The 20,392-nt window shown below is 45.2% G+C and overlaps 1 protein-coding gene across 2 annotated transcripts in view; it reads left to right on the forward strand.

Annotated features, from left to right (window-relative positions):
* prkcaa (protein kinase C, alpha, a) overlaps positions 1–20,392 on the forward strand; it is a 103,238-nt gene extending 82,846 nt beyond the window's left edge. For both annotated transcript variants that reach the window (XM_076171187.1, XM_076171188.1), the window contains 4 exons: positions 3,591–3,671; positions 3,821–3,928; positions 6,785–6,925; positions 14,770–20,392. In XM_076171187.1, coding sequence (XP_076027302.1) covers positions 3,591–3,671; positions 3,821–3,928; positions 6,785–6,925; positions 14,770–14,931 — 492 coding nt within the window. In that variant the 3' untranslated portion in view covers positions 14,932–20,392. The remainder of the gene's footprint in view (positions 1–3,590; positions 3,672–3,820; positions 3,929–6,784; positions 6,926–14,769) is intronic.

Consider the following 20,392-nt stretch of genomic DNA (forward strand, 5'->3'; position numbering starts at 1 on the left):
GAGACTGGATGTGTGTGTGTAGAGGTGTGTGTGCGTGTGAGAGCAGGCGTGCATGATTTGTCGTGTGAGATTTTCTCTGTCACTGTCTGGCCTGATTCTGTGTCAACCCTTGTCCCAGTTAAAGGTCATGGCCTCAGGACACACACACACACACACGCACACACACACACACACGTTTGATCCTTACTCCATTACCAATAAGTCGTTTTCTATTGAAATGATTGATCGCTGGGTTCACCCATGGTTGCAGGGTGAACAAGGGTTAAAGTCAGTGAGATGCTACTGCAGCAGCCAGAGATGACACAGCACCCCCCCCCCCCCCCACACACACACACACACACACACCCACACCCACACCCACACCCACACGTACACACACACACACGACCCAGAGCAACCACACTGTCATACACAGCGTCACACAGTCACAAGCATGCTGGCGTCACACAGTTTAACAAACACTCAGACAGACGTCACACACACACACACACACTCACTCAGACTCTCAGGACGAGCACTTTTCTATGTAGTGGTCGGTCCCTTGGCACCCATATCACAGAGTGTAGTTGTGTCTTTGCCGTGTTCCTGCTGAACCACACACACACACACACACACACACACACACACACACACACTCTCTGACCTATAAAGCCAGTCATTGGTAGCCTCTGTCTGGGAGGAATGCCCACACACACTAATGTGAATCTACACCTCACTGATTCCGACACAAACACAAACAGAGAAACAGGGACAGATGAGACACAACACATGAACAAACAGGTAGAGTGCAGGGGGAGAAAACAGAAAAAGGAGAAAGAAGAAGAAGAGGAAAGACAGGGCAGGAGCCTCAGGGGCCTCAGGTGAGCGTTAGGACCCATGGGTGTCGCTTCTCTGTGGCCTGAAGCAGCAGCCGGCTTCTTTAGGAGGATACACACACACGTTAACGTTACGCTTCCACATGACCAACACACAGCTGCTGGATCAGGTCCACTCCTAAATGCAACCTGAGGCCAAACCGCTGCTAAGCAAAGTCCAGGTGCTTTGAACCTCTGCTAGATAACAAACTGTGTTAGTCAGAGAGAGGAGCTCCAGTCAGTCATTACTTTGGTAGGTTTGTTTAACTAGATTCATGTTTCATTTGATGAGTTTGGGGCATCTTGACCGTTTATGATTCAGGGCTTTTTGAGGCTCAGTCTTGATCTGATGCAGTCGCTGGTTCTGACAGACTTGAAATAGCCGCGCTGACTCATTGCCGCCGCTGCCGTTTGGCGCCACGGTTTGGATTAGATGGTGGCAGGTCCAATTTTAAACTCCTCAGCAATTAGTGAGAGCTGAACGCGGTGCGAGATCACCCCGACTGCAGCGGGAGAAGGGAGTGAGAAGAAGAAGAAGAAGTGAAGAAGAGAATGACACGGAAATAGCAAAGGAGACAGACGAGGAGATGACAGAGAGCGAAAAGGTGCAAACCTCGCCTCACGAGCAAGGCAGTACATTGTACTGTACTCCCTACAGGGTGACTGCTAATTAACATCACTAGCGTGCGTCAATACGCCACTGGACACAGATTGATGACGATGATGTCATTGATTCCTTAGAAAGAGACACATTCCATAGATTCCTATGTCAAGTCAAGTCAAGTGGAGATTTGAATTTGATGGTGCATTAGAAACCAATAACATTAGTCCTGTACACTAACTAACTAACTAATGCTGCTACACTGATGTGCAAACTGAATGAAAACAGTGCGATATCATAACAAAGGGTAGGAAGGTACAAATTAAAGGTATTAAATAATACTGTGAATGAAACCAGCAGCGGGACAAGAATACATACAAATGTGTCTGCTCCACATCACACACACACACACATGTGTGTAGGGAAGAGAGTAGCCTTGAAGTCGTTGGCGGTGGGATGTAGAGCTGTCACATCACATTAGGCGTAATGTCAAAGAGTTTGCAGCGATGCACGTGCAGGGATCTAAATATAAACACACACACACAGACGCCTCAGCAAAGAGATTATTAAGATGAATTATCCATTAAGATTGATTGTTAATAATATAATAACCACACACACACACACAATGCAGTGACTCAGCAGAGCTTTCAGGGAGGAAAACACAGGACCAGAGCGAAGAACAGAGCTCATATTTTGACACAGCAGCATAATGAGAGAACATCAATGAGGTCACCGTGCAAGTGTGCGCCGACAGCCAGTGTGTGTGTGTGTGTGTGTGTGTGTGTGTGTGTTTGTGTGTCTGTGTGTGTGTGTGGGGCAAGGACGGCAAAGTCACAGAGGCGGCGTCACATCAGCTCAGCGCTCTGCAGGGTCGCCCCAAACTCAGCAGAGGTTCGTTTGTGCCCGACTCCAATTATTCCTCTCTACGCCCCCTCACTTTCAGTTTGACTGTGAGGGAGTGTGCAGCTTTAATGTTTGGCCAGAGTGTTTTGCTGGTTTGTACGGGTGCAGCTGAGTATGAGTAAAGGTGTGTTCTGGCTGATCCTGCTCCCTGTTTGCTTCGGACAGGAGCGTCATGTTTGTGGCGTCTCTTAGGCCTCATCGCCTTTTCATCCATAACTTAACTTTTCACCCCCGACCAGAGAAATCAGGTTTGGAGGCGTCGGCTGAGCCTGATGGCTTTGGCAGCTGTGAGGTCAGGCTGAAGGCTGAGCATGACTCCTCCTGGATTTCCTCAGCAGCTAATTAAGAGGCAGAGGGGCTTCTCCCTCCTCTGTCCTCCTGTCTCCAGGCTCTACGCCCAGTCTCACTCAGTGGGATCAGGAGGTTTAGAGGCAGTCTATCCGTGTTTGGAGGATATATTGGCTGCATGTTAAGCAGATCTGCAGCGTTGGGATCACTTCAGCCTTCAGAGTGTTTGCAGTGAAAATCTAATGATACATTTCACTGTAGATATGTTGGAATAACAGACAAGGAATGTAATCAGAGTATTGATCTAAACTAACATCAGACTGAGCTGATGGATTTAAGATGAGAGAGAAAGAAGGAGAGAATGAGAGAAGGAAGAACTTTGTGTGTGCTTATAGGTCTGTGTGTGTGTTTGTGTGTGCTTATAGGTCTGTGTGTGTGTGTGTGTGTGTGTGACTTGTACATGGGTACTTGTATGATGTCTGTTAGCATTTGTGTGTACACATCAGATTCACCCTGCCTCATTACACATTTGATGTTAGGAATACACACGTCCACTCGTGAATGCACACACACGCGCACACACACTTAAAGAAGCAGGGTTGCCCTTGGTGACCTACTTAGCCTCCAAATACAGTTCCTTATCTTTTATGGATAACTCCCCTGTGGCTCTACCCGAGAGAGAGAGAGAGAGAGAGAGAGAGAGAGGCAGGAGAGAGTGTGTGTGTGTGTGTGTGTGTGTGTGTGGGGGGGGGATCCTCATACCTTTGATCTAGATCAATAATCATATCATACCTCAGCAGTGTACTGTATATGTGTGTGAGTGAGTGAGTGAGTGAGAATGTATAAAGTGTGTTTCTCATCTTTGGCTGCATTCCCACCAGGATGTGTGTGAGGCCTTCTTGTCATCACACACCTAATTGTGTTTGTCCGTCTCTCCACAGATTATTGCGTATCAGCCGTACGGGCGCTCTGTAGACTGGTGGGCATATGGAGTGCTGCTCTACGAAATGTTGGCAGGACAGGTGAGTTCACACACACACACACACACACACACTTCTACCCCCTCTCATCCACCCCTGGATGCACATAGGTGGCAACTTTAAAGGGCGCACACACACACACACGTCTTATAATGCCTGATTTCTAAGTCCTGCCTCTTCTTCCTCTCCAGCCTCCATTTGACGGAGAGGATGAAGACGAGTTGTTCCAGTCCATTATGGAGCACAACGTGTCCTATCCCAAGGCCTTGTCCAAAGAAGCCGTCTCTATCTGCAAAGGGGTGAGCACCAGTCTTTTCGTCCCTAGCTATCCATTCAGATCACTCGTCCTGTGTTAACGTCACGTGACCACTAGGTGGAAGCAGAGGCCAACCACTCAAACCAAGGAGTCCGATCATTGTTGCAGTTATGGCAAATCTTCTGACCATGAAGTATGTAAACATGTAAGCCTACTGAGTTAAGTGAGGCCTTGTTTTGTTTTGGACTGTGACCTGTCCAGCTTCTTGCCTAATGACAGACTGGGGTCACCAGAGCCCCGGTGACCCTTCATGGGATGAGCAGGTCAATAGGTTAACCTCAACACCTACAGAATCCCTCCAGTTACATCTAACCTGACGTGAAGAGGAAGCAGTTGTATTGTGTGTGTGTGGTCACAGAGGAGAGAATTCAAACTGGTCTTTGATCAAATGTCATGTATCTGTAGATGGCTGTCTTCTATCAGGCCCCATTAAACTACTTGCCAGATTCTGTTTCGACCCCATTTGCTCTCCCTTTACTGCCCGTCCCTCTGCGTCTCTCCGTCCTTCCCCTTGTGAAGACAGACGGGTTTAGAAGTCTGAACACAGGCTGCTGAAACCTTCTGCTAACAGTTCATGACACCGCAGGCCCACTGGAGGGTTGAGTGCAAACATATCTGCAGACAGAACGATGAAGCCTTCGGTACAAAACGTCAACACCGCATCTCTGACGCAGGAGATGACAATCCAACTTATTAACGCAAAGTAGCCCGAAGCTGCAGCAGACGTGGACTTACAGGTGGAGATAGGCGGTAGAGAGAGAGACAGGCCAACACACAACCAGGTTCAAGGGCATTCCAAGGTGGGAGCCGGGTCGTTTTCAGGATGACAGGATACTTTCTCACCATTGGTGTCGGTCCTGTCAACACACCGAAAGCTGCAAATGACTTTTCCTTCCTCATCAACAGCTGTCGCTCGCCAGATGCACTCAGATGTGGCCCGGCCCTCGGCGTCGATTAGAAAAGGAAAAGCTGGCCAGAATTTGTAGAATCGCAAATCGTGAGAAAGGAGGACGGTGTCAGAACGAGCAGGGATTATTCTGCTGCATACACACATGAAGGAGGAGAGAACACAGATGAGACAGAAAGACTTTAAACAAACACTCCCCCCGCTCCTAAAGGGAAAGTTTGTGCTCCAGTTATTTGACTAATTGCGACGAAATGACAGCAAACACACACTGCGTCACACGGAGATCTCACGGCACGAGTCCTAGGCAGCACACACACACACTGAGACACATAATCACCTTTCCACTGTTTTGGTGATTGATTGTGTAACACAAAGAGGAACATCCTGAACACAGGACTGATATTATGAAGAGAGATTCAAAACACACAAATAAGCTGGGAAACGTCCCTGCACTACACTTACAAACCAAACCAACACACACCTGCCTGTTCGATACACAGTATAGCAGAAAGAGGTCAACCAATGCTAAGATTCTATACGTCTAATATAATAACACTTTATAATTAATATCATTTTCACAGCACTGTTCCTCTGATGCAGTCTTATAAACATTATCAGTAGGTTGCAAAGCTCTGTCTGTAGTAAGGATCTGCGTTACAGCAGACAGGTCGGTGTTCCTAACAAAGTGGGCGGTGAGTTTAGTCTGACTGAGCTCTTATGTTCCCACGTTACAGGCCGTTACAGGCGTTGGTGTGAAAACCTCCATCGTTTTCACTCAATGCCAGTGGAGGCTGAACTGAAAGTACAGCATCTCGTCACCCACAGTCAGTTAGCCACACACACCCTCGCAGACAGACAGACAGACAGACAGACAGACAGACAGACAGAGTTTTGCTCATTCTGGTAAATACTCTGCTGCCAGATTGATCTTAGAATGTGGGGCTGGAGAAATTTGAGCCCTGCTTCCATCCCAGCTGGGTCTGTGTGTGTGTGTGTGTGTGCGCGCGTGCGCTTGTGTGTGTGTGTGTGATAAGTGCTGTGACAGTCATTATTCTGACTGCTTGTTTCAAACTGAGCCTGTGATGATTTTACTGCAAAGATGACCAAACATCACACAGAAACAACAGGCTGCTGTGTTTCTCATAGAGTGTGCGTGTGTGTGTGTGTGTGTTTGTCTTCTGTAGCAGGATGACATTCACATTACACTCTGTCAGTCTATGTGAGCACACTGAACCTGTCACATATGGTAGATTGATCAAGGCAGCTCAGATGTGTGTCATGGATATACAGTTTATACTTTCACCTTGGGTCAAATATGGACAGAGCAAACAATACCAACGCCAAGGAAACACAAGCATTGAAACTACTGTAGATCATTCAATGCTACAATGTAGTCTTTACATTCTGGACATTTACTTTCCTGCAGTGAGACTGAAGTGGCAGCAGCTCTGAAAGCAGAAGGAGGGAAATATGATGTAACCATTTCACAGACCCATCTGTTTGCTTATCATCCAACTGACCCAGAAATAAGGTGGCGTCACTGGAGTGTGAAGAAGAATGATTACAGTGATTACTTTGCAGAGTGTGAAGTCGCTGCTGTTCACTTGCTCTGCTTCAGATTCGCTCCTCGGAAAAGGACAAAATGGAACTGAAGCTGTTCCAAATTTGCATTAAAACCGCAATACAGTTCCTTGAGTCAAGCACACGTGTAGCGTCGTGTCCATGTGTGATAGTGATACAAACACACATTTTAGGCCAAACTACATGCAACAATCCCACAGAGCTACGATGAAGACGACTGAGTATGAAAAGAGAAAATGCTGCATCATCTGCGTATCGATGAGTCACTGCATGAATGTGAACGCTCCATCTGTCTTTGTCTGCTCTCTCTTAACTTCATGTCCCCCCTATTTTATCCTTCACTGGGAGCAGCTGATGACCAAGCACCCATTCAAGCGCCTGGGCTGCGGTGCGGAGGGAGAGCGAGACATCAGAGAACACGGCTTCTTCAGACGCATCGACTGGGAACGCTTACAGAACAGAGAGATACAGCCGCCGTTCAAGCCCAAAGTGGTGAGTTCTTTGAGAGCACACACACACACACACACACACACACAGGTTAAATCATTGACCCTGTTTTTGGTTTCACTACATGACAAATTCACTGGAGTATTGGGGTCAATGTTGATGAACAACAACTGAGATTTGGAATAAAATCTAAATACTGAGAGCAAAAGTCAGACTGTTAGAGAGTTAGACTGTACTTTATTCAAATCCAGCAGCTTTATGACTTTAACTCAAGTACAGCTTCACAGTACTTCACCCACCACTGGCCTGAACTTTCTGTCGTCCATTTCATTTCCACCATCTGCACTTTTGCCAGACGCTAAATTAAAAATGGATGGATGCTCTTCCTGTTCCCTAGTAGCAGCCACACAATGAGCCGAGTCTAAGTCTAGGTTTCCCCCCCCAAACACAACATCATGGTCCTCACAGTGAGCTGCAGTGTAGAGGCCGACAGAGGCAGCAGCTCCAACTCTGTTATGTCCAGTTTCACTTTTCAAATTCACTTTTACCGTCTTATTAACTTATTTAAGAAGAACTTTTCAGGGAAGTTAGTGAGTTTACAAGTTTTACCCAAAAATGCTTTGTTCTCTGTCCCACTAAGATGTTTTGGGTGGTTTGATGATCAGTCATCATGCAGGTTAACAGTGGACTGGATTCATTGTTTTGGTTCAAGGATTTTTAGAGCTAATTAATGTTTCAGCAGCATTTGAGTAATGTTCCACTCTCTACCTTTACATGCACACTATACAATTTTGTCTGTACTGTGATTAAGGCAAAAATGCAGGTACAGCATGAACACGGTCAGAGGTAATGGGATGTCACGGTTGGCCGATTGTACACAATGGAGTGTGTAACGGAGAGGTGGCTTACTGTGATTAGAACATTCACATGCCTGAGTAAAGCCGGTCACCGTCCCATAATCTAGATCTGTTACCTGGAGAGAGCCTGATTACACCGGGGGTTAAAGCATTTGATTCATCTCACTTTAACTTGCTTGTTGAGTTATAATTAATGCTTCTCCTTTATTTATGTGGTGTGAAACCACTCAGCTATGCCCCAACCACACACACACACACACAATCAAGACAGTACTTCTCTACATATGCATGCTGACATTCAAAGGTTGGGGTGGGATTCTTTGGGGGGAGTTTCATTAAGATTTCATACTTTCTCAATTCAGGAAGTCGTTCCCCTTCAATGTTCTAATACGGAAGATCGTTTCCCCAATAATGTCCACTATCCTGACTGTAAAGAAACTGTCACAAGAGAGGAGGATTCATGAATATTAAAGGGTTATTAAGGAGTTTAGTGTGAATGAACTTGACCTCACTTGGGCCCCCTGTGCTTCGTCGTCTCGCTCTTCCACTCACACACACACATATACATAGACGACTTGATAACAGGTTGTGAAAATGGACGTATAAACCTAACATATACGTTCAATAAAGCATTTTCCTTTCCTTCCTTGCTCATTGCGTCATGACTCCACCCATGTTCCTCCTGAGTGCTCCCTCCTGTGTGAGCGCTACATGTTAGTGTGCAGAGGAAGGAGTGGGAGAAGACAACAATAACAAAGGTGTCTCAACCCACACTGCTGCACACCTTCCATTGGCTGTGCACTCTAAGAGCCACTGAGCTCAGATTACACAAAACACCGACCAGAAGAAGCGAGAAACCAACAAATACAACTCACAATGACTTCATCCCATCTTCAGACTCTCTGGCCTCTTGGCTGAATGGATTCCTGAGAGCTCTTGGCCAATTTAAACAAATCAGCCTGCCAGTCTGCCTCACGCACGTTCAGTAGTTGTGCAGTGGAAGTTATGCGATGACTCTTTTCAGCAGACAGCATTGTGGGTGTGTGTGTGTTCTGTTCAAAGCCTGTGTGATCCAAGTGCAGGTTTGTACACTCTACATATATACAACAAATAACAAAACCTTAACACAATCAAACATCTAAATCAGGGATGTTCTGTCTCCTTTAACATGACGACTCTTTTACATGCTGAGCACACACGCACACACGCACACACACACACGCACATGCACACACACAGTCACGGTTAAGGAAGTACAACATGTATTTATAGGAAAGGCCTGCACCATATGGTATTACATCACAGGACTTATGTATGTAGCTGCATCTACCGGGAAACATTCACATGTGACAGAGGCCAGAGAACGTTTGGATGATGTCATCCGACGGCAATTTCACATTACATTCTGGGGCTGGATGAAAGTATATAGTATGTAAGTATGTAAGGCAGGAGGAAGGAAGGAATCTGATAAAGTCTCCATTTGGACCAAACACTACTACAGTTGTTTATTTAAAAGCTATGTTGTAACCAATTCATGCAGTGATGAAGTTTGCTTGGCTTAAGTTATCACACAGAGTTTTAGTGTTGTGATGTCAAACATGACACAAAGCAGCAGCAGTGATGTGAGCAGGGTGGAGGCTTATTACTGCACACACTCACACACACACTTCACATAAACAATGGCTGCATTAAACACTTATCAAAGCCATTATGACCACAAGTGGTCTGTGATATGAAATATAATAGGTACAGTCACAACACAGCTGCAGGCGGAGGCTACATATGGCTGCAGTTAGACGGGACAGAAGTCATTACAGAACCCCTCAACTCTCAATGCATCATTGATGTTACATCCATATATTATACATGTTCGTCTCATATAGCTGCTTTTTACTGCGCAGCAAGGAACAGCTTCCAAATCCCCTGTGTGTACAGTGTGTATGATCGGGTACAACAAACACACACACATGCACACACACACACAGACAGCTTTGATGTACTGGGTTTCTATAAACAGAAGGCAGCAGAGATGATATGGGTCATTTAGTGTTTGTTAATGTGCAGTTCTCTTCTGTTTCAACCCTCAAGGGCCCCCGTCCCACTAATAAGGTGAATCCTGGCCTCGGCATACATGTAGCCTGAAATGGAATGGATGTGCTGTGTGTGCCAGTCATGCTACAGTATGTGTGTGTGTGTGTGTGACGGTGAGAGAGGGGGAACAGAGATGGAGGAGAGCAGGGGAGTCGTGTTCCGGCGTGTTTCCCTGCATGTGCGTTTGTGTATTTGCTGCATACGAGTGTGAGTTCGTTGGTTTGGGTTAAAGTGCACTGGATGGGCGTCAAGTCAACGTCAGGAAGAGGAAATCTTCTGTGCTTGTGAATGGCAGTGGTCTCAGAGTGACGGCTGCCTGTGAACATGCATGCCTTCTTTGGGTTTGGTTACAGATGCAAATGTGATTTAAAGATGAACGAAAGGAAAGCGTGCGAGAGAGAGAATGTTTTGCTCCACATAAGCTACGATCCATCACCTCTAACCCACTGTGCCATGTAATACCGTGCTGTATGAGGCCATTACCGCCAAACAGCCATCATAAAAGCCACACGTACGCCTCTACTCCTCCTGTAATCCACGCCTCCTCTTTGCCTTCTCCTCCTGCATCTCCCCTCCGCTCAATCTCACTTCATCCACCTGTGACGGCTGTGGAATTGCAATCAATACGGCAGTGGCATCCAGCTGAGAGAATCGAAACCGTCACCGTCTGTTGGATTGAGGCTTTAGACAACACAGGACGGAGCCTGCGTGGCAGAATGAGAGGTGATCCATGCGTAGAGCGCTGGATGCTGCAGCAAACAGAGAGGCCCAGGAGTCCTGCAGGGTCCAACCGGGTCTTGGATATCAAAATTCAGTGATAATTGACAAAATTGTCCAGCACAAGTGGGCGTGGCTGGACATGGATGGAGGATGGATGCATACAAACCTCAGCACCGTCTCAATTCAATAGGTTCCTGCCCTGTATCGTGTGCGAGCCGCCCACTAAGTTTCATTGATCCGTCAATCACTCTTTGAGATGTCCTGCAAACGGTCAGAGAGCAGAGCCTCCTGGGGCGAGGAGCACAGAGACAGCATGCAGGAAGGAGTCCAGCCTGATTCTCAGCTAGAAAGCGCCGATGCTGTGAAACCGGGGTCGGTTAATTAGAAGACAACACGTTTGATGCTCACATGTTTTACGCCCACTGGCAGACGGCTGCCCGTCTTCACGTCTGAGGGAAACAGACGGGGACAGAGAAAGTAGGTCGAGAAAGAAAGGCGGCTGATTAACACTGATGGCTGCGCCGAAGAAAGAGTCAGAGGACTTAGTCACTGCACACGAGTCCTGGAACAGAGGAAGGGTTACACATGCCTGACGGGGTACATGAACACACACACACACACACACACACACTGAGCTTTCACACACTGTAGCTGTTGCATTTGTTTTTCTCCTTTTTGGAGTCTGCTGGTCATCGCTTGTCCCCAAACTGTGAGTCCGTTGCTCTTAATACAGTGGACAGCCCTCACACTTTTCTCCAGGCCTTTTGCAATGACCTCACATTCCCCCACTCACACACTGATGGCAGGGGCACAACGAGCATGGAGCCGATCACATCAGCAGCAGTTTGGGCTTCAGTGCCTTGCTCAACAACCCTTCCACAGGCTTATTACAAGTACTAAAGTAAAGTCAAACTTTCCCAGTTGTCTGAATTTAAGGTGGATTCAAAGGAACATCCACAATAACACACTCTAAAGTTCTGTAGACTTCCAGTGCTATTAACAAGTTACTAATACAAAATGAGACATTAGAGGGATGAAGGAGGAGGGAGGAGGAAGAGTGTGTGGGTGTGTGTGTGTGTGTGTGTGTGTGTGTCCCTTAATGGACTCAGCCATCCATCTATCATCATAAGTAGTAGCTGAGGGTTCTTTTAGTATGCTTGAGTGCAGAGTCGTGTTTGTGTCTGTACGGGCGGCGAGGACAGAAAGTGGGTCACCCAGGACGCCGTGTCACCTTGTGAGGGGACGTGTTGACAGCATAACGCTGTGGTCTCAAGCCAGGAGGCTCAGCTGGAGCACCAACATGAGAACACGTCCTGTAATCATGGCTCCTCTCCTCTTGGTCCAGCTGAGTCAGTCTCTTGACTACAGAAGAACGGTGATGATGACGAAGGCTAGGACTCCTTTATGTATTTATTCATCTCAAATGTCTCAACTTTAGCCTCATTTCTCTTTCTCGTCATTTCAAATAAGGACTGAATGATATTTCTGCTGCCATGACTCAGTGAGAGCATAAAAGGAACAAAATGGAGGCTGTTCCAGGCAGACATGCAGGAGTGACGCGCTTGTCAAATGCTTTTACCGATGCGGCCCTGTCAGTTTGGCAGCTGAGACTCCATCACGCATGTGCTTTGTGTATACACTGGATACTGCCTCGCTTTAATGCAGAGAGAGAGAGAGAGAGTGTGTGCCAAAGATGAAAGAGCAGCTCGGCGGTGGTGATTGTCAGTGGAGGTCAGAAGAAGCGAAGACAGATGGGTGATGGATAGAAGAAGACAGGGCAGATGGGGGGGAGGGGAGGAGAGTTAGAGAGGGAAGGGAGAGTGAGAGAGAGAGACAGAGGGATGGAGGAAGATGGAGGTTGAAGGTTTTGTGGCAGCAGCTTGGAGCAAATGTCACCTGTCAGTGCTGTGAATGGAAGGAGGACGGTTATAAAAGCTGGACAAAAAATGTCCCCAAAGAAAATACAATTGACATGATGTTCTGGTCATCATAGTGTAAAAGAGTTCCATTTTGGAATCCCTAACTTCACTTGCATCTCTGCACAGCCCAGGGCTCCATCAGGGTCCATTCACAGGCCCAGAGACAACAGAGTGATGGCAGTAATGAAGGTTTGTAGTTTGGAGGTAAATGACCTGGAAATCATGACCTTTTGTAAAACCACTGGCTCATCACTTGAACGTGCTTCATGTCCCTCTGAATGAAGCCCAGGTCACATCTGCTGACCTCTGTAGGTTCACTGAACTCCACATCCAGACAGAAGAAAACATTTTAGCAATTCTAGAAACATCATCAACAACAAACATCTCAGGTGGCCTGAATGAGTCACCAACACTTTTGGGGGGGTGGGGGGGGGGGGGTTACCATGACACTCTGTCACCTCCATGCTGAGTGGAGTTCCATAAACGTCAGTACCAAAACAGCGCTGACATACTTGTGTGTTATTACACATTCAAGTCCAAATATAGCATCTTCACTTAGTTCTGTAGGTGATAACACAGCTGCTTAACTGTGTGGCTCTGCTACCGGAACCGCTGCACGCTGACGGAACACACACACACACAGGTCTCACACACATCTACTATCGCTGCTTCGATCCCTAACAGCAGTTGTGGCCCAGGGGCAGTGGGTTTGCTGTGGCAGCTCCTCCCACTTCGTCCACACTTTGTCATATTCTCCACACAATGTGTCACCAAGCTGTTGGGTAGGATCAGTTTACACCAAAGGCTCCTAGTGGAAGCAAATGGAACAGCATAGAGAGTGTTGTTCACCATGGAGTCGTCCTATAACCTATAACAAAGATCTTGACTGCTCTGCTACCTCCTACAGCCCAAGTATGATTCTTTTTAGGGAAATATCAAAGTGATGCTAAGATCCTTTGCTCAGGAATCCTCTGAAGTGCTGATCCATCTTCCATGTGACACGATTCCATCTCCATGTCTGTGCTTTGATTTCATTATCCTCTCATCACAGATATATGAAACGGGTTTGAGACTTCCTGTTAAACACCGACAGCTCGCTTCCCTCTTGTGAACCTTCTCATTAACCCCACTGCACTTTGATGCTATTGCTATTTTTATTCAGCTATTCATTTCATCATCTGTAATGTAATTAGCTTTGACAGAAGGGGGTCAAATGTGCGCGCACACACACACACACACACACACACACACACACACACACACACACACACACACACACACACACCTGAGCCCAGATGAAGGAGCCTCATCACGGCAGGTTATTAGGTCGCAGCAAAGTGAGCTTGTTCCTGCAAAAGCTTGTGACGCAGTTTCTTCCCACCAAATCAGACACGTTTATGTAAACTGTTGCGTGTGTTGATTTAGTGTCCAGAGAACCATGGTGAGCATGCAGGTGAGTGGCGTGCAGAGCCTGTAATCTGCTGAAAGGTGTTAAGGTCCGGTTTTAAATACTCAGTCCAGTGTGGATGTCAGGGCGGGACAGAGGTTCAGACGGAAAGACGCTGAAGTGGAGGAACACACAAACGCTGGGTTTCTCTCCTGCCCTGTAAATGAATGCTCATCATGTTTGATAATGACTGTAATGATATTCTGGGATCAATGGGGAAATTGGCTGAGTGATTAGCATCAAAGTGGGTAATTCATTAAAAAGCACAGCATCACACCAAGCAGCGCCGCAATAATTTTAGCTCCTTCATAAAGCGCCTCTTAAGCGTTAATGACCCGTGTCCAATTACTGACGCATTGTTGCAAAGTGGAGTAAGCGTCTAAAATCAGCCTGTGCACAAGCTGCTGCACGCTGAAGAGACACTCTATTCTGCCTCCTCTGAGGTCAACAACAACAAAGGAGACAGACATCTTTCTGTTTTAGAGCGCCGCAATTGAGGAGAGGATATACAAACGTGTCTGTCTGCAATTATGCTGGGACTAAAGCTATACTATCTTTTATTTTAGACGCCAGCTATACACCTTAATGCAGTTGGTGATGAGACCTTTGTGTCCATGTGTCATGTATACTTTGAGAATGCTGTGATCCAATCGATTCTGTCAATGTATCAATCGCATTTTTGCATGTAAACGTTCTTGGTTTGGTTTAGTCGAAAAAAATCCGATCAAAACTTTCCAATCAACTATGATAACACACATTTACACTCTTGCCCTTTTGCCAATGTTCCAGATATCGAATCACCTGTAGGCTTATCTGTTTATGTTCTAAACTCTTCTCCGTCTCTTGTGTCTACAGTGCGGCAAAGCGGCAGAGAACTTCGACAAGTTCTTCACACGCACCCAGCCCATGCTCACACCACCCGACGAGCTGGTCATCGCCAACATCGACCAGAATGAGTTTGCAGGCTTCTCCTTCATCAACCCACAGTTTGTAAACCCGATTGCCAACAGCCTATGAGAAGGATTGGAAACCATAACGGAGCTCCCTGTTCACTGCCGCCCACACAAAGCAACCAACATCTGACCGCAACTTGATCAAGGCCCTTGCTAAACCTTTATGTATTGATTTTATTCGTAAGTAGCATTCTCGGGCATGCATATTTGGTCTGTGTAATGTCCTTGCCAGTCTAGATGATATAGTTTTGATGGTTTCTTAGCCACTACAAGAAACTATTTACTTAATGTTATTAATGATAAGCATGTAGACAAGGACGTCTTCCTTTCTCCTCCAATTTGTTGTGAAATTTTACCTCAGCTAGAGGCACTGAGACGGACGGAGGGTGTCAGGCTTTTTTTATCTATGCCAGTAAACGATGTATTTGAGAGAATAAATTGATCTATGCCAGTATATGATGTTCTTAACATCATCATTAAAGAAAGAGTTCAATTGAAATAGTATACAAGGGATTGAGTGCAGCTGTTTATGCTCGTGCTACATGTCAGTGATACCGTTATAGCCTGCAGGTCTGCTTGGTGGGTCACACTTTACTCTATATGGATTTTATCACTGTATAGATATTGTACAGTGACCTTAAAGTCTCTCATACAAGGAAAAGGAGAAGTTAAAGCCAAATCTTAGCGTCAGGAGGTGGCAGCAGTTAAAGCAGCACCTGAACCAATGTTGCATCGGGCTGAGCAATGTTTGCATTCAATTGTTAATGGATGACGTGGAACAGGCATTCATGACTGCCCTCTGCTGGAGATCAGGAGGAGAGCAACTGAATGGTGTCAGTGTCAGTCCCACATAAAGCTACAACATGTCCTGGAAAATGTAAAAAATAAAAACATTTAAATGTAATATAACTGATAATGAATGTGACTCCCATTTATTTTGGACAATTTTACAATCCTACAAAACCTAATGGAAAATGGAAAATTTTAAAAAACGTTTTGCAAAAGTCGTGGAATTTAAAAAGAATAGAACCTTAGATGGAAAAACTATTCTGCTCAAAATCTGCTCCCGTATCTACAAAACGGAAAGAAACAAACAGATATTGAAAGGTTGAAGATGGAGGATGTTTACAATGCCTTGCCTACTACACCACAGAGACAGAAGGGAAACCATTATGGAAGTGAATGAATTGCTCAGCCCTGATGTTTCCTGTATGTTGTTTACAGTTTACATCTTTCTGATGATTTCATGCCGCTGGTTTAAGGTTCTATTCTAGTACCTTTTATTTGTAGCCAGTCAAGGTCCAGTGTGTGTAGAAGATCACTTAAGAATTACATTAATCCAATAATATGCAGCCTGTAATAACGCAAACCACACATGTATGCGTGTGTGTTGGGGGAACACGGATGTATCTTGATTAAACACACTTCTTTCTCTAGCCCTTATACGAGCTGCAGGTTGTATACTTCCCTCCTTAGTTTTTTCTAATATGTGGACACAGAAATCAGTGAAATCTGTGGGGAATGGCAGAACATAGTTGTGTCTCCAAAAATCAAACCTAAAAAGTTTACAGTTTGTCATTTTCCGACACTTTTCAGTGTTAAACACCGTCTGTCTGACTTTACACTCGCTACATTGGTCGTTAATGTTTGATTCATTGTGAAGCCATTTGCTGTTTATGTTGTCTTGGTTTAGTTTATATAACATCCTTGTGTCTGTATCAACAATGTGATTTCATATTGTATATCACGCCCTCATGCATAGATTAGATCAGACCTGTTTGTTTGGTTTCCTTGGTGCAGGACGAGTTGAGACACAGATGCTGTGTTAAACAATGGGTTTACCAACAACATGATTACTTTAGACTTCTCTTTGTGTTCCATGTTTTGTCTTCAATGTCGTTAAACTCGTTTATTCTCATCCGCTTGTGCGGTCTCACATATTTTCCATGAGATCCGATGAATATTTTAAATGTATCAAATATCAGCTTAACTCCTTTGTAAATACTCATGAAGTTATTTAAACCAGTACAGCCAGTTGCAATTTTTATACCAACACCTGAATGTGCTTTTATTAAACGACATAGGTAAAAGAAGCATTTCTATGTATAAAAAACAACAACAATGTACACAGTACCCATCGACTTGTTAACAGCTGGATGGCTTTAATACAGTCCAGACCTAGAGGGTGACTTGTTTTAGCAGATGAATCAAAGCATTTGGGGGGGTTTTCTTTAATCATATCCAAAGGTTTTGAATGCAAGTTATGTGTTAATTGGATGCTCGTCTTAATGTTGATGTCCCTCTGTGTCTGCATGCTGTTGGTATGGATCATCCATGCACGTGATCAGCTCAATGCTGCATGCTTTTAAGTGTGAAACCCCTGAAGAATTTCAGTCCAAGACAACTTACGATCTGTGGCCAAATTTGAAATGCACCCATACGTATCAGATACCTTGATATTAGCTATGCGTACACGCCAGCGTATCCTGTGCTTGTTTGAATGAGTCGTGTCCTCGAGAAATAATGTTTTGCATTTTAATCCAACATACAAGAGTGTGTGTGGCAGCAGTGATGTCCTCTTTCCTAAGGTCAAACTACTAACACAGCAACAAAATGTATGTTTGCATGAGCATTTACACTTCGATTATGCTGCAATTAAGGCAATAAAATAAAATTGTTAATTGGCACAAATCGAAGTATGGTAACTGCGAGTAACAGTAGATAATGTGTTTGTAAATGGATTTATACAGGCATGTAAACGTGTGTGACACCTCCGTTTGTAATTCCTAAACGGGAGGACTCGCCTCATACTTTGATTGACGCAACCCATCAGCCAATTTTTGCCTTAATCGCAGTTTGGACAAATGATCAGAGTGTTGAGTGCATGTAAATGTAAATGTAGTGACTGGCAACCAGAAATGAGAAAAGCATGAAGCCTCAGCGACGATACACAGAGACTACTGCCATCTTTGATTCGTTGAGCCAAATTGGACGTAGTTTTAAAGGTTTTGAGGCTGGCTGGGGATGATGTTTGGACCCGGACACTGCCCACCAGTGGATCATGTATTTAATCCTCCAGACTGACAGAAAGCATTCAAGTGAGCTCAAGGGGTACGCAGAGTTAAAATCCGGTATAATGGTGGGCTGAGAGGGCTGATCTGAGACTAGCTACGCTCTCTAAAGACGCTGTGTGTAGTCATATCTTTATATGACTATGCATCGTTTGTTCTGATGGTGCAGCCTTGCAAAGAAAGAATCACTGAAGGCTATAAGTTAAGTGACAAAACAAGATACGAAGTGATGCATGCCACAGGAATGCAGATGACAGAGGCTCTAGAACGGAGAACGCACAGATTACCTGCAGTGGCATCGACTACATTTATCATAAATCCCATCCTAGATTTCTATCAAAGTGATTGTTTTTATTAGCCGTTCCTGCCCAAGCTGCTGGTTTGGGATCAGTCTTCTTTCCTGCTGCATGCGTAGCCTCGGATTCCTTTGGTCTCAACCTATTTTAGAGCAATGGTGAACACTGAATGCAGACGTGTTGTGAGTTGGGCTTCACTCACTGGGTTTACGTATCGATCTTCCTGTCGTGGAGTTTGCCTTCTTACTCAATCTCCTCTAAGAAATTCAGGAATGCTAAAAAAGTAAATATCACAGTAGAAACTCCTACCTGACTGACGTATACGTTTACTCTCAAGACCCTTGTAATATTTTCTCCCTTTTTCTAAGAGTTGTGATCTCCAACTTCTACCTTTCCTATCCTATATAACCTCTTGCATGTGCCAAACCTGGAAAACGCCAGAACCCGACAATAGCAGCGTTGCACTAGCCGTAGTCACATAGATGACTTTGTGGCAGCTTCTGTCTGTATCGGCTGAGACCTACCTAAACCCACACGTGTCCTACACTCGCCCTCTATTCCGTATAACGTATAGCATAGCACGCCACCATGAGTGCAACAGTACACGCCCATGTCGCCGCACCTCACAATGCCGGTCAGATAGGTCAATTCTCTCTTCCTACTCTGGACTCCACAATGCGAAAGCTCACACTACCTGTCCTCAGAAACAGCCTGAGCCTGTCCTAACTTGAACCTCCTGATCCAGATCTACCGGGACAGTGGTTCTCAAACGGTGCTACGAGTGCCATTGGCGATCTACAAAAAATTGTGGTATTGTGTTAGAGCGCAAAGGTTTTTCCCCAATTCAGATTCCAGCAGTGGGAGGCGCAACAAACCACAACAAAGGTTTCTGTTGTGGTCATACGTCTTGGTTTTCGAGTGTTACTTGGTTCACAAAGTTTGAGAGCCACTGTGCCAGAGTAAGTCCATCCCTTTAATAGAGTCTAATGACCGTAAGCTAGACGCTGCAGCCCCCTTTTCTTCTTCTTACTGATGTTTTTACACGTAAATTTCAGGTCACAGTTAACATGTGCATGAAAAACAAAAAAAGAGATAAATAGCTCTTCCCCTTGTGTGCCTTTCCCAACTCCAACAGAGACACTGCTGTACTTTAATCTTCATCCACTAGTCACACGCAATGCTTCTGTACTGGTCAGTGGAAGTCTTTTGACTCCTCCTTGCTTTTCCTTCGCCTCCCTGTGCCTACCGATGATTGAATGACCCAGTGAGCATTTTGAAAGAGTGAATAAGTGCATCAAGGATGATGATGATGATGAGGGTGAACGAGGATTGATGGGAGTGTAGCTAAGAGAACAAAGGGGTGGCTGAGGGATGAAGAACGATCCCCCTCGTCACCCGTGCCGCTCACTTACTCCATCTCTTCCTCATTCCTCTATGTCTGGACCACATCAATCCATCATCGTCATCATCCTTCATTCACCTTTAAAATCCTTTCATGCCTGAAAATGTTCCCATTTTCCTCCCGACACAGCTGACAGAATGCACAACTGGGACTCATTCAGACAATTGAATTTTTGTTTTACTCTGTTTACAATAAAAATCTAAATACTACTTCCATTTGAATAATGAAGTAAAGACAATATGACAGTGAAGTTACGAAGCGATTTAAGGACATTATCTTCGATTAGAAAGGGTTAAACGTTGGTTTGGACGACAGTGCTCCTTTATGTACACGTTTGTTTTAGATGCATCTCGTTCTTCTCGTTGGCGTTTAGTCGTTTTCCTCCCGCTCTTCCCGCGTCCCGTTTGCTGTGGAGTGAGAGGGAGGAAGTCAGGGGCCATGTTTTTGGCCGTACAGAGCACAGGATCAACGATGTGCGGGAATGCCTTATCTCTTTACCCATACAGTAACACGGTCTACTCTCCTCCGTTGTTTCATCTAATAACTCCTTTCTTTGTACATAATGACTTAGATGTCTCCATAGACTGTAAAAGAAAGAATATATTGTATTTTGGAAATGGTGTATGTTTGTTTCCTCCCCCCTGTCAGCCTGAAACCTTTTAAAAATGAGTCTGAGCTACTTTACCTTGTAACTGATTGTGTCCTTTGTACCTAATGTATGATAATACAAATTAAAAACATGAAATGATGTCCACA

Source organism: Genypterus blacodes, unplaced genomic scaffold, assembly GCF_046128005.1.
Source record: "Genypterus blacodes isolate CSIRO-AG114 ecotype Tasmania unplaced genomic scaffold, CSIRO-AGI_Gbla_v1 ptg000240l_1, whole genome shotgun sequence".
NCBI classification, from domain to species: domain Eukaryota; kingdom Metazoa; phylum Chordata; class Actinopteri; order Ophidiiformes; family Ophidiidae; genus Genypterus; species Genypterus blacodes.